The sequence below is a fragment of the Penaeus vannamei genome, chromosome 3, assembly GCF_042767895.1.
Source record: "Penaeus vannamei isolate JL-2024 chromosome 3, ASM4276789v1, whole genome shotgun sequence".
Classification (NCBI taxonomy): domain Eukaryota; kingdom Metazoa; phylum Arthropoda; class Malacostraca; order Decapoda; family Penaeidae; genus Penaeus; species Penaeus vannamei.
The window spans coordinates 46176916-46189415 of record NC_091551.1 but is presented as its reverse complement, the minus strand read 5'-3'; the positions used below and the strand labels follow the sequence as shown (position 1 = coordinate 46189415).

The 12500-nt window shown below is 44.4% G+C and overlaps 2 protein-coding genes and 1 long non-coding RNA gene across 4 annotated transcripts in view; 1 reads left to right on the top strand and 2 right to left on the bottom strand.

The window, feature by feature from the left end:
* The window catches only part of LOC113823424 (MAP kinase-interacting serine/threonine-protein kinase 1), a 38030-nt gene extending 28754 nt beyond the window's left edge, over positions 1-9276 (top strand). For both annotated transcript variants that reach the window (XM_070113780.1, XM_027376052.2), the window contains exons 2-5: positions 2630-2755; positions 2942-3039; positions 3176-3996; positions 4175-9276. In XM_070113780.1, the coding sequence (XP_069969881.1) occupies positions 2630-2755; positions 2942-3039; positions 3176-3996; positions 4175-4394 (1265 nt within the window). In that variant the 3' untranslated portion in view covers positions 4395-9276. The remainder of the gene's footprint in view (positions 1-2629; positions 2756-2941; positions 3040-3175; positions 3997-4174) is intronic.
* LOC138859294 (uncharacterized) overlaps positions 2553-12500 on the bottom strand; it is a 24367-nt gene continuing 14419 nt past the window's right edge. The window contains exon 2 of the long non-coding RNA XR_011398128.1: positions 2553-2805. This is a non-coding gene — a long non-coding RNA (uncharacterized lncRNA). The remainder of the gene's footprint in view (positions 2806-12500) is intronic.
* LOC113823533 (transmembrane protease serine 6) overlaps positions 12450-12500 on the bottom strand; it is a 1319-nt gene continuing 1268 nt past the window's right edge. Inside the window, exon 1 of the mRNA XM_027376199.2 lies at positions 12450-12500. This exon is cut by the window's right edge and continues 1268 nt beyond it. The gene's annotated coding sequence lies outside the window, so the exon portion shown is untranslated.

Genomic DNA, 12500 nt, shown 5'->3' with positions numbered 1-12500 from the left:
AGAAGGAAGAGAGGTGGAGGTGGTGTTGCTGGTGTGCCACAGTTCGCAAAGGTGCGTCCTATTTCACTGCATGTCTTGCAATTTGTCTCTTCCTGAACGCCTCTGAATCATGAAAACCCTGAAGGTATTCATAAGAGGGCCGGGGAATGACAAGGAAGAGGAGGGGAAGGGACGAAAGAGGGAGAAACAGAGAGGCGGGGGAGGGGGGGGCGGCGAGCGAGAGGAGGCTTGGCAACACCGAGTCCATGTTGGTTCCATGTTGCTGTCGTTGTTGCCAATTTCTAGGCCGCCGGAGCCACTCTTTCTGGAAGGTTCCTTGTGAGTTTGCGCCATGCAGTATTTCTCTCTCTCCCTCCCTCTCTCTTTCCTTGTTTCTTCTCTCTCTTTCTCTCTCATTCTGCCTTTTGATCAGCTGTTTTCTCTCCCTCTCTCGCTGGTGTGAAATTCAAGGGATTTGAGTGAGTCCGAAGGATGGATCAATTGCAGGGCTGGTTCTGGTCACGTAGCATATGTTGGAGGGCTTGTTTCACTACATATGTTGGCTTTTCACACGTTTCCACTTCTCAGACTATGTTTATCGGGTGTGTTTTTGTTTTTCTCGAGACCGGCATTCAGGTCGTAACTAAACGTGTTTGGGTAAGCAGTTTAGGTAAAGCCCGGGTTAAGTTACTCTTGTTCGAAGTAAGTTTTTGGTAGTTCGTTGTTTCTGTTCCGAGTCTCTTTATCAGATAAGGATTGTAAGTAGAGAGGTGAATAAAGTACGTACCCTGAGCTGTTATCCGCGAAGTTACTCGTTACAAGCTTTACTACGTAGTCGCAGGGAGAGGTTTTCACTTCTTTAAAGCATGTTGTTTATGTGCGTCAGAGCCTCACATAGTAACAAGGGCAGTCTCGTTTTGCAAGGTTGAAGGGATGTTGCAACAGGGCACAAAACCGTCGTGCATTTAATAGGGTGTTTGCAAAGGGTGCCAAGTAATATTACGGTCCGTAGGTCGATACAACGTTAATTTAATTACATGGTTTCGAGATTAGGCTCAAACTAAATAGAATGCGTACTGGGGAATTTAAAAGGGTTTGTTTTGAAAATAGAGATGATGCTGAGGCGGGGATGGGATGGGGGGGGGGCAAGCGAAGGCGGGGGTGCGGCGAAAATCTACGGGATTTGCACGCCCACGCTCTGCAACCTCCCCCGTGTGTCTGCCTCTGCCTCTGCGCTTGACTTCCTTGCATGCTGAGGCTTCGGCGAGGGGGCTTGGCGTGATTGCAACTAGGCTGGCTTAGTTGTTGTAGTATGTTGCTCTTGAGTATAGTTTCTTTTCTCTTTTTTCTCTTTCTTCTGTCTCTTCTCTTTTCTCTTCTGTCTTTCCCCTCTCTCTCTCTCTCTCTCTCTCTCTCTCTCTCTCTCTCTCTCTCTCTCTCTCTCTCTCTCTCTCTCTCTCTCTCTCTCTCTCTCTCTCTCTCTCCCTCTCCCTCTCTCCCTCTCTCCCTCCCTCCCTCCCTCTCCCCCCCCCCTCTTCATATCACGCATTTGGGCTAAATATAGAGGTGATTTTTGGTCGTTAGGCAGGGCTTGGCAGTTGTGGCAGGGTAAAAAGCGGTAGCCAGGGAGGGAGGGAGGGAAGGGCGAGGAAGGGAAACTTAAAGATAAAAAAGGAGAGAGAGAGAAGGGCAGAGGAGGAGGAGGAGGAGGGGGGGGGTAGGTAGTCAATGTGGGCCAGACAGACCACGAGGTTATGTTGGCAGGGAAGACCCCGATGTTGCGTTGGCAGGCTAGGGAGGGAGGGAGGGAGGGAGGGAAGGGGTAGAGGGTAGGGGGAGGGAGGGAGGAGGGGAGGTTAGGTAGCGAACATGGCCGCCCGCGAGCTGCCGTCTCTGCCCCCTCGCTCGTGTGTCGGCTTCCAGGTCTTCGTCGGCGGTTGGGAAGGGGGTGTTGGGGGGTGTTTTAAGATTGTGCCTTCTTCCTGGTCTGGGTTGGGGGGATTATCTTCTAATTTATGTGGGGGGGGATTTGTTTTGGTTTATGTCCGGTGGAGTTTGGGGACACACACACACACACACACACACACACACACACACACACACACACACACACACACACACACACACACACACACACACACACACACACACACACGGAAGATGTATTTTTTTTATTTATTTTTTGTTTTGTCTTTATTTCTCTGTCTCTATTTCTCAGTCTGTTTTCTAGTCCGGTGTCCAAAGTTGTTGTTGCCAAAGTATGTGTGTGCGTGTGTGTGTGTGTGTCTCGAGTGTTGCATCAGACGTCAGAGTTCCCGGCACGAGAGAGAGAGAGAGAGAGAGAGAGAGAGAGAGAGAGAGAGAGGGAGAGAGAGAGAGAGAGAGAGAGAGAGAGAGAGAGAGAGAGAGAGAGAGAGAGAACCACGAGTGTTGATATTTTTACCCTGCCGTGAGATCTGCTGTGAGGAAGGAGGCATTAATCTTAAGTGTACATATTATACACATTTCCTTTAGCGATTATTGTTGCCATGTAAATAATTCATTAGACTCGTGTAGGTTTTATCTTTTTGATGTTTATTGAAATGGTTTAATGGGAATCTGATTAGCTTGATATTTCCCTCGTTGAATGTTGCATTCTCCCTTGTTGCAGGAGACGTTACAAGTGTTCTGAGAGACACGACCAACCTGGAGCAGGTGCGCGAGGAGGCGAAGGAGAGACGTAAGAGGAGGAAGAAGAAGCGTTCCGGCTCCACCCTTATTGCCAGTGTCTTTAGTGGTGAGTTTCCCTTGCCAGTGGGCGAGTATGTGTGGTCGGGCCGTCGATATCTGCGAGGGAATGTGGGAGGAATTATGTATATTGTGTATATCTTTTTTTTACTTTTTTTTCTCCACTTGCAATAAACTGTAAGTAAACAGTTAGTCAGCTACACGTGTCTTAATCTTTTGTTTTCTCTCTTGGCAGATTTGTACAAACTTACTGGTGAGGTGTTGGGACAGGGTGCATATGCTTCAGTGCAGACGTGTGTCAACATCTATACAGATATAGAGTATGCAGTTAAGGTGAGTGTAGATCCTGCGGTTGATTTGTGCATGACAGGAAGCATGCATAGAAAGGTTTTGATGGTTATACGTAAATGTGCGTTAAGTCTTCTTGGGTTCGAAAGTGCCCTGACGGCGACCCTTTGCTCTCCCTCAGATTATAGAGAAGGTGCCAACACACAGCCGGACGCGAGTCTTCAAGGAAGTGGAGATGTTCCACCACTGCCAGGGGCACAAGAACATCATCCAGCTGGTGGAGTTCTTCGAGGAGGATGACAAGTTCTACCTGGTGTTCGAGAAGCTGTACGGCGGCCCGCTGCTGTCCCACATCCAGAGGCGGACGCACTTCACCGAGGCGGAGGCGTCCATGGTGATCCGGGACCTGGCCTCGGCGCTGGCCTTCCTGCACAGCAAGGGCATCGCCCACCGGGACCTCAAGCCCGAGAACATCCTGTGCGTGTACCCGGACCAGCTGTGCCCCGTCAAGATCTGCGACTTCGACCTGGGCTCCGGCATCAAGTTCAACTCGAACCTGAGCTCCCCGGTGATGACGCCGCAGCTGCTCACGCCCGTGGGCTCGGCGGAGTTCATGGCGCCCGAGGTGGTCGAGGGCTTCATCAGCGACGACGCCGGGCCCTACGACAAGCGCTGCGACCTCTGGTCGCTCGGCGTGGTCACCTACATCCTGCTGTGCGGCTACCCGCCCTTCTGCGGCAACTGCGGCGAGGACTGTGGCTGGGAGCGGGGCGAGGCGTGCCCGCAGTGCCAGGACCTCCTGTTCAACAACATCCAGGACGGCAGCTACGAGTTCCCGAAGCCCGAGTGGGCCTTCATCAGCGAGGAGGCCAAGGACCTGATCCGCAACCTGCTGGTCAAGGACGCCTCGCAGAGACTGTCTGCCGAGATGGTGCTCAACCATCCCTGGGTCAAGAACGGGGGCCCCACCACGCGCCTCGAGACGCCCAGTGTCATCAGGAAGTAAGTCCCAACCTCCCATGTCTGCGTTTTACAATTCGCGTTGATATTGAATAAAGTGTTGTGAAGGCTATTAAGTAAAGCGTATCTGCAGTTAAACTTCGTAAGGCTAACTTTCCAGGGGAGTTATACAGCCTTCAAGTCGTCCCGGGCAACACTAACACGCGTCTTTCTTCCGCAGGAACCACAGTGCGCAGCAGCTGTCGCTGTTCGCCGAGTCGTGCATGGCCCTGAACCGCGTCCTTCTGCAGCATTTCAGCATGAACCAGGATGAGGACAATGAGAACCTGGACAAGGACCCGCCGTTCGGGCTGTCGCCACCCTCGGAGTCGCGGCTGGCCCAGCGGCGGCTGCGCTCGCTCAGCCTCAACACCGAGCACCTCGTTACTGCCACAGGCTAACTGGCCCCCGCGCCAGTCACTCAGGGTCAAGGGGGCTGCGCTCCACCCGAACCAGCGTGGCTGCGGCGCCCCCTTTTATATAGTTTTCATCGTTGTTTTTGGCTTACACGCCCTCCAGCGCCTGGGGGACGGCCTCGCTGCTTGCGGGAGCCCCGGGCGGCCTTGTGTTAGCTGAGGGCGTGCGGAGGAACCCAAGCAGCGAGACGCCGCCGCAGGGTAAGAGGGCGGCATACTAAGCCTCAGGTTTTTCTACCTTGTAATATTTACAATAATATCATATAATGGAGGTTTAGCCAGCTCATTAATGATCAAATACTAAAAAAATGCCAAAAAAATCTATAAAAAATAATTGTTTATTAAGTTTGATATATATGTAGGCACAAAATTGAGATATATTTTCATATGATAAGCTTTATTGAGTTCAGGACATAAGCCATCAAGTCAGTAGGAAACCCTGGATTCGTCAATTCTTTCTTTTTTTATATATATTTTTTGTGTGCCAATGTCGAAAAAAAAACTATTGAGAATCGTGGGCTACAACCAACAAATTAAGTACAAAGTTTATTAAAAAGAAAGAGAAATCCTTGAATCTGTCCTGAATGCCACTCTAAGCTAAGGTTTCGAAAAAAATGCGGTAGTGTGACAAAGTCCCCACTCCTTCCCCTCTCCTCACCCCTCCCCTATATCCCCCTTTCCTCGTCCTTTCCCGTTCCCCATTTTTTATTTAAAATTTTTATGTCCTGTTCCTCTTGTCCTCTTATCCTCGTCCCCCTCCCCTTCCTTCCTTCCTTCCTTCCTTCCCCACCCCTTCCCCCGTAAACCGTGGATGTGTGTGTGTGGATCGCAAGGCAAGGGGCATTGTGATAATTTAGTGTGTAAGGTGAAAGAGGATAACCCCCCCCCCCCCCCCCAGCACCTAGAGTCTCTCCTCCCCCTCCCCCCCATCCACGAGAAATCCAGTCGTAACAGTTAATGTAAATGATACAAATACAACTTCTCCTTTGTGTGTGGTGCTTCGTAACTTAAGTTTGATAGTCTTAAAGATAAAAAAAACTGATATTGATAATTCTGGAGAGGCGAATGAAATAACCCAGTAAGTGCCTATACGATTTTAGGAAAACCATAAATCGTTTTTTTTTATTATAGTTATGATTATGATTCAATATTTTTTTCTAACCATGAAAGGAACCTCAATCCCCCACCCCCCATCCCAGCCCTAAAGAAAAAGAATAGGTAATTTTTCAACAACTTTCATAGTGGGACGAACAGTTTGTACTTGATCTTTCAAAAACTTTTCCTCTCCCTTCAACAGAAACCAGAGGGTCATTCGATAGTCTGATCGAGTTTGTGGTTTAGAATTGTTTTGATTCGGCAGGTGGTTAAAGACTAAATTTTAACGATTGATGGCTCCGTTCTAGTCACGCCTGGTGATAGAACGAGGTTTTGTACACGAGCCAGACTTGCTATTTTTTGCGGAGGGAAATAATACCCCTCCATCACCCTCCCCTTCCCTTATTTCAACCACTTATTTCCTCTCCCCCCCACCCCTCAATCCGTCAAAAGAGCCTTAAAAACAGGGAAGGAAAGATTTAAAAAAAATAATAAGTTAAAAACCCTCTGGTTGCAATGCTAATAATTGCCTAGAACTTGTCCACCTGACTGTACTTGTGTCCAAAAAGCAGGGATTTTCAGTACGGAGGATAGGCCTTTTGGTGGTGCCCTCCCTCCCCCTCCCCCTCCCCCATGTTAGAAAAAAAACTGGAACACCCAAGTAAGAGAGAACATAATCGTAATTGATAATGTAAAAAAAAAATCTATATATATTATAATTAGTGATCATGTATGTACCTGGAATGCCATGCTAGATGCATTGGCCTTGCGTGCACGTTGCCCAGTCATGTTGATCCACACACATTGGTTCCCCCCCTTCCCCCCTCTCCCCCTCTCCTCCCTCCACCCCTACACACAACCCTTGAAAATAGGATATTTAGAATTACGTTTTTGTTACTGTTTTCTATCTTTTTTATACATTGGAATAGGAGATATTAAAAAAAAGTAAAGTGTTGATTACTTTTTCTGGAATTTTGATTGGTATTGTCTTGGCCAAAAAAACATCATGTTTTTGTTTTCCTGTGGGGGTAAAAATTTGTCACCCCCTTTAAACCCCCCTGTGATTTTTTTAGAATGTTTATTTGGTTTTATTCATGTATTTTTGGCTTTTTTTTCTCTCTTCTTACTGGTTTTCTACCTTGTTGTTTCAAAGGTAGCTGTAGTTGTACCTTTCATTTAGTAAGGTAAAAGACTAGTAGGTGTTTCAAAGGAAAAAAAGAAAAATGTTTAAAAAGTATTTTTTCGGGGGGGGATGTTAACCGTTGCTGTTGGTGTGGTCTCGCCTATATATTTTTTTCTTCTCTCGCGCCCCCCTTCCCCTCTCCCAAGCCCTCCCCCTTAGTTATATATATACATTATCTCTCTCGTATCTCTCCATTTCGATCCTCCAAGCTGCTATCTCAGACAGGCTGATTCACGAGGCGAGGGACTGGAGAGAACCTCGCCAAACCGAGACACTTCCTTGAAAACCTTTCCGATTGAGACGGCGCGTGGAAGGCCGACTGCGCGCTCTCGGACCTTGCCACCGCATATACATGTATTGTTATAAAGGTCCTGTAAAAGGTCCGAGAGGTGCGGGGGTCAGTGGCGAACATTTTCTATATTGTGCAGTGACTGAGGAATAGCATTCTTGGAGGCTAGAGATTTTGTTGAGAGAGAGAGAGAAGGATAAAGAGAGGGAGGAGGAAAGGTGGAGAAGGGTAGGGATGGATTCAGAAGTATATGGATAGAGAGAGAATGAAAGAAAGAAAAGACTTGTTGGTTGATGACAAGGGAGAGAGAAAAAGAGAGAACTTTGTCAAAAAAGAAAAAGAAAAAATCCTCTTTTCCTCGCGCCCCCTCGTCTCTAACGTCCAACGCAATGGTTGGGTTTCGCGAGTACGCTCCCCCCCCCTCTTCCCCCCCCATTACATTCCTCATCACTTCATCGCCATCACTTTTTCACCTCGACATCACCATCGCCATCCGAGTCATCCTGCTCGCCATCCATCACCATCACCATTTTTATCTCGCCATCAGCACCACCATCATCATCGTCATCGTCATCGTTAGTGCAGTGAGGTGGCTCCACATTAAAACGCTGGTCCATGGTTTGTCAAAGCGACCACAATCTCATAATTTTAGAGCCTCAAGTGTTAGTCAGGACTACTATTACTATTACTTTGGAAGAGATTGTTGTAATTATTTTTCACACATGTATTATTAATATTCTTTTCCTTAATTTATTTAATGAAATATTTTTTTGTCATTTTATTATTTACTCGAATTTTTACTTCCCCTCCCCTTTTCATCTTGAAGAAAAAAGTTTTTATATTCTTCATCATCAAAGTCATTATAGAAGCGTATAGTTATCATTGTTATCACAAACTTGTTCATTAAATCATCATTTTCAAAATAAAGAAAAAAACATCATGCCAGGCTTGTTTGCCATAAAGGTTGTTTTCAATAAAATGTTGAAAATATACATTAGACTTTTGAGAACCATCACCCCCTCTTTGAAAAGAAACCTAATAGGCCATTTCGTCCTTATGTATTGAACTCGGACTGTTACTGGAGATAGAAACCACGACACTAGAAAGTACTTCGATGTTTAGTGATCGATTTTCATAATGTTTAGTGATCGAATTTCATGCAGACTAAACTTCCGAACGATTTCATTACGAACGAAACACGTATTGAAGGAAGGCCTGGGTTTTGTCATCGTAAATTGCTAGTACTGTTCTACTTTTTTTTATTATTCTTTTGGCTTCTGATTCTTCATCTGTGACAAAAATTCATGTGATAGTTAGCTCAAGGAACCACCACACTGCTGTCACCTCATGAGTCGTCTTCCCATGTACCGCCTACATCAACATAGGCTGTATGAGGAGAGAAAAATAACATTGAAAGAAAGATTTAAAAAAAAAGTTATCTATCTGTGGCGCCCCCTCCCACCCCCCTTTTTTCTCATTCTCATTCGTGAGGAGGGAAGGAGGAGAAAGAAGAGGAGGTACTTATTGTTGAAGTGAATTTGATAAGGGAGGAGAGTGTATAGAGGAAGAGAAAGAAATGGTGTAAGAAAGGTAGAAGAGAGACGGAGGAGGAGGAAGAGGGAGGTGAACGAGTGATGTATTTATCTGAGCCTGTATGTGAAAGAAGCCCCACTGTGACGGAGAAAGAGTGTATAGTGTATCATTGTATACTCCGAGCCATACGTCCCGGGCAGTCTTAATACACTGAGGATGGTGATTGGTTTTGGCTCAACACGCTCGTGACCTCCCCTTTCTCCCTCCCTCTCTGTTCTCTCGCATCTACCCTTTCTTATTTTTTGGACTTTTCCATCCACTCCTTCCCTTCTCTTCTTCCTTCTTTCTTCGCCCGTTTATCCCTTCTTCCCTTCCTCTTCCAATCGGCAGAGGTCGCGCAACTGCTTTCGAAAAGAAGACGATGTGTTTCAGGATCGTTTCTTTACCATATACGGTCATGTTTGTAATAATATCATTTCCGCCCGTGTTAATTTATATAATTATGTGAATATCTCGACATGAATAGGGGGATTGTGTCCCCCTTTATGGTATATATATATATATGCGCGCACCCATGTGTTGGAATATATGGAGGAAGCAAGGTGCCAAGTTCTGTGAAGTATCTCAAGTGTTTTTAAAACAAAAAATACTTGGAAGGTGGAGTAAAAACAAAGCCATTTCTTGTACTTGACCCTGTGCTCTGGAACACCTCAATAAATAGAGCTCAAGCAGGGAGGAAGTGCAAATAAAAGTTATCTTTTTAATAATGCTCGTTTTATTTATCCAGTTTGATACCATCCTACTTTTGACATGTGATCGAGATAAGATAAAAACAAGTATGCCCAAATATACCCAGCTGGGAAAATCCAAGTTTATACTGATAATGCAAATAGACTGCTTGGAAAGCACTTAAATGAACTTACCTGAAGAGCACTGGTGAACAAACAATTATCTACATGTAAACTTCTAGTGCAGATTATACAACACTTACACGTTTTGGAACAGAGGATCCATCAATACCTATTCTACCCCATCTACCCACTTCTGTCTATTATAACTACTATACTACTATACATTATATGGCAGTTGAAATATGACTTTAACTCTAAAAAAAAAAAAAAAATCCCACCACAATACAATACTTTAGTGGTATATGACCTTTGATGTCTAGTACATTTGCTTTCTTGTGCCATTATCACATACTTGGAACAGAGGATAATACTTCTCCTATAAGACAACACTACTGACCCTTAAACAGATATGCAAGATGGGGGTTAGGTTACTATTAAAAATGACCATAAATCTATAGCTAAGACTTGGAGAATATGTATAACAAAACCGTATGCACCCCCCACCCCCACCCCCATCCCCTGATGGGGGGGGGAGGCGGAGACATCCCCAGTGTTGGGAATCACCTCTACCTTGGGCATCAGCCTCGCCTAAATAAACTTTGAATGGTCTATAGTTCTCCCCCTTTCTTTCTTTTCTTCACCATCTGTCCCCTCCTAAAATGTGAGGGCTGTGCAGAAAGGAGAAAAGACTGGCTGTGTCTGTCCTGAATGTCCTTCACATTCCGTTTATTCCCCCTTTACCCTTTTCACTACCATACGAACCTACAACGCTTTACAACTTTTATCTAACATATTTTGTCCTAATTGTTAAATCACTTTTTACCCTTTTGCCACTTTACATAATGCTGACCTTTCCTTCCCTTTCGCTTCGCTTTCAAGCCTCACCCTATTGCTCTAAAAAAGAAAAATTTACTGATTATTGATGTGATAGACAGCGGCACCAGCTCATCTTGAATTCCCTGCTACAAGGGATTAAAGCCCTGGAAGTGGATTATCATTATTAGTACGACTGACTACTTTCAGTCAAACTGCAGAGGCAATATGCAATGTGCACTATATTCTAAATTACAATATCTGAATTCTTTAGATCTTGAATAACTTCAATTTGTTACATATAGGGTTGCTTTGGTAATGACCAATCCTATACCTTTGCCTGTTACTTCAATTAACTGAGGAGTGTCCTAAGGGTGATCTACCCTACCAGATGACGGGGTCACGATACCAAGAACCACTGACCTATTGCCTTGCGAGACAGTATGGTCCCCACTGGGTTTGTCTCCCACCATATGATCTTGTTTATCTTTCTGTAGCACACAAGTGATAATTTTGAATGCTAAGAGAGCTGTTAATGTCCCTTTTTAGTTTTACTAAGATCGAGTGGGTCTATAAGTTAGCTTAGTGGTCAATCTTATCAGAGCAAGCAATTCTGATTCGAAACAATAATTATCCTTTGTAGTGTCACGCCGTCTGCCCTACAAGTCTGGAAATTTGGTGTATAATATTTTTGGACACCATGTTTCAGGATGACAATAAAGTATACTGTGTGGCTTGAAAGGTCACTGCCTATTTATATGACAATCTACTGACCTACTACCTCAGCGTCTGTCGTGTTTATCCAAATGAAGGTCAAAATGAGGGAAGGTTGAATGTCGCACGTGTATTTTTTAATAATTCTTGGCGCGGTTGTTACGATTTGGCGATTGATAATTTCGCCTTGAAGTGTCATAATGGTTTGTTTCACACAGCATGGTACAGTGTAAATTTTGCCTTCCATGGACAGAACGATAAAATTTATGATATTTTTTCATTGATGATGTGAAAGTAGTACAAGTAATTCTTTGATATACATTTTTATAACGACCGAACGAAGATGGGGAAAATCTAATCACACTGTCATAAAGAGTGGGGGAAAATACATTCGCTAAAACACGAAATAATCTGCCCAGGCAAAGAAAAACGTCAGAAATGAACGTTATGGATATACGGCGATCGGGGTAACTGGAGAGAAATCTCGGGTCCTACGGTTGTTGGCTGGAGTAAAAGATCAATTACTAATACTTATTTCCTGAACCGGTAATATGCGACGAAAAACAAGATTCTTTCCAGTGTCACATCTCGGCGTTTACAATGAAGGCACTGATAATTTCGACTCATCAGTACTACATAATAATACCGACGCTGTGTGATGAAATAACAAGCAGGGAGACTACGTGCGTTCTATACTAAGCTGCATAAAGCTTTTATTTCAAGGTTTAGAAGAGCATCAAAATTCCGTAAATTGATACCGAGAATAATTCAAGCACTTTTTGTCTCCTAGAATTGTGATCTCTAAAACCAAACTCTAAATTGGTCTCAGCTCATAACGAATGCGAAACATGGGTTCAGGGTAGAAGCTGGATTTATCTTCTGTAAAATCTAAAGGTTTTGTGGGCAAAAGGAACCAATAACCTAAACATAATCTGGACTCGCATGATAAGTCCAGTTCCTATTAGTTTACATACTTGTTACAGTAACGAAATATCGTTTCTTGCTGTTTTGAATAATTCCGTGGGTCGAATAAGAATTGCGTGACAAGGGTAGGAAAATCATCATAACACCCAAGATACTTCCGTTTGGCAAGAATACATGCCATGTCTACGACCTGTGCTCGTCGTCCTCCGAGAAGCAGAGGCAGAGGGAGGTGAAGAACAGAAGAAAAGACAAGAAGCTCAAGTCTAAGAACCACCAAGCCTTTCTACTATGTACACATAGAGTGAAAAAATAATCATAACAAAAAGAAGTAAAAGTAAAATGGAAATAGATTTACAGCAAAGGATATACCACATCCGTTCGTGTGGCGATATATGTGTAAAAAAGGAAATAAACGAAAAAACAAACAAATATATATTTACATCATGTGTAAATGTGCGTGTGTTTGTAGGCATAAAAAAAACTCAAATCTATTAAAATAAGAAATGCGTGCGTATGTGTGTGCACGAGGATGCTTCCGCGCCAGTGACAAAACACTGTGGGAACATTAAGTCTGACAAGTTGGGTAACAAGTTATTAAGTCGTTGAGAAACATCGTAGTTGACGTGTTGGTACGGATTTCCTGGTCGACATGTTAACAGTCCCTGAGTGGACGAGGTGATGTCATCAGA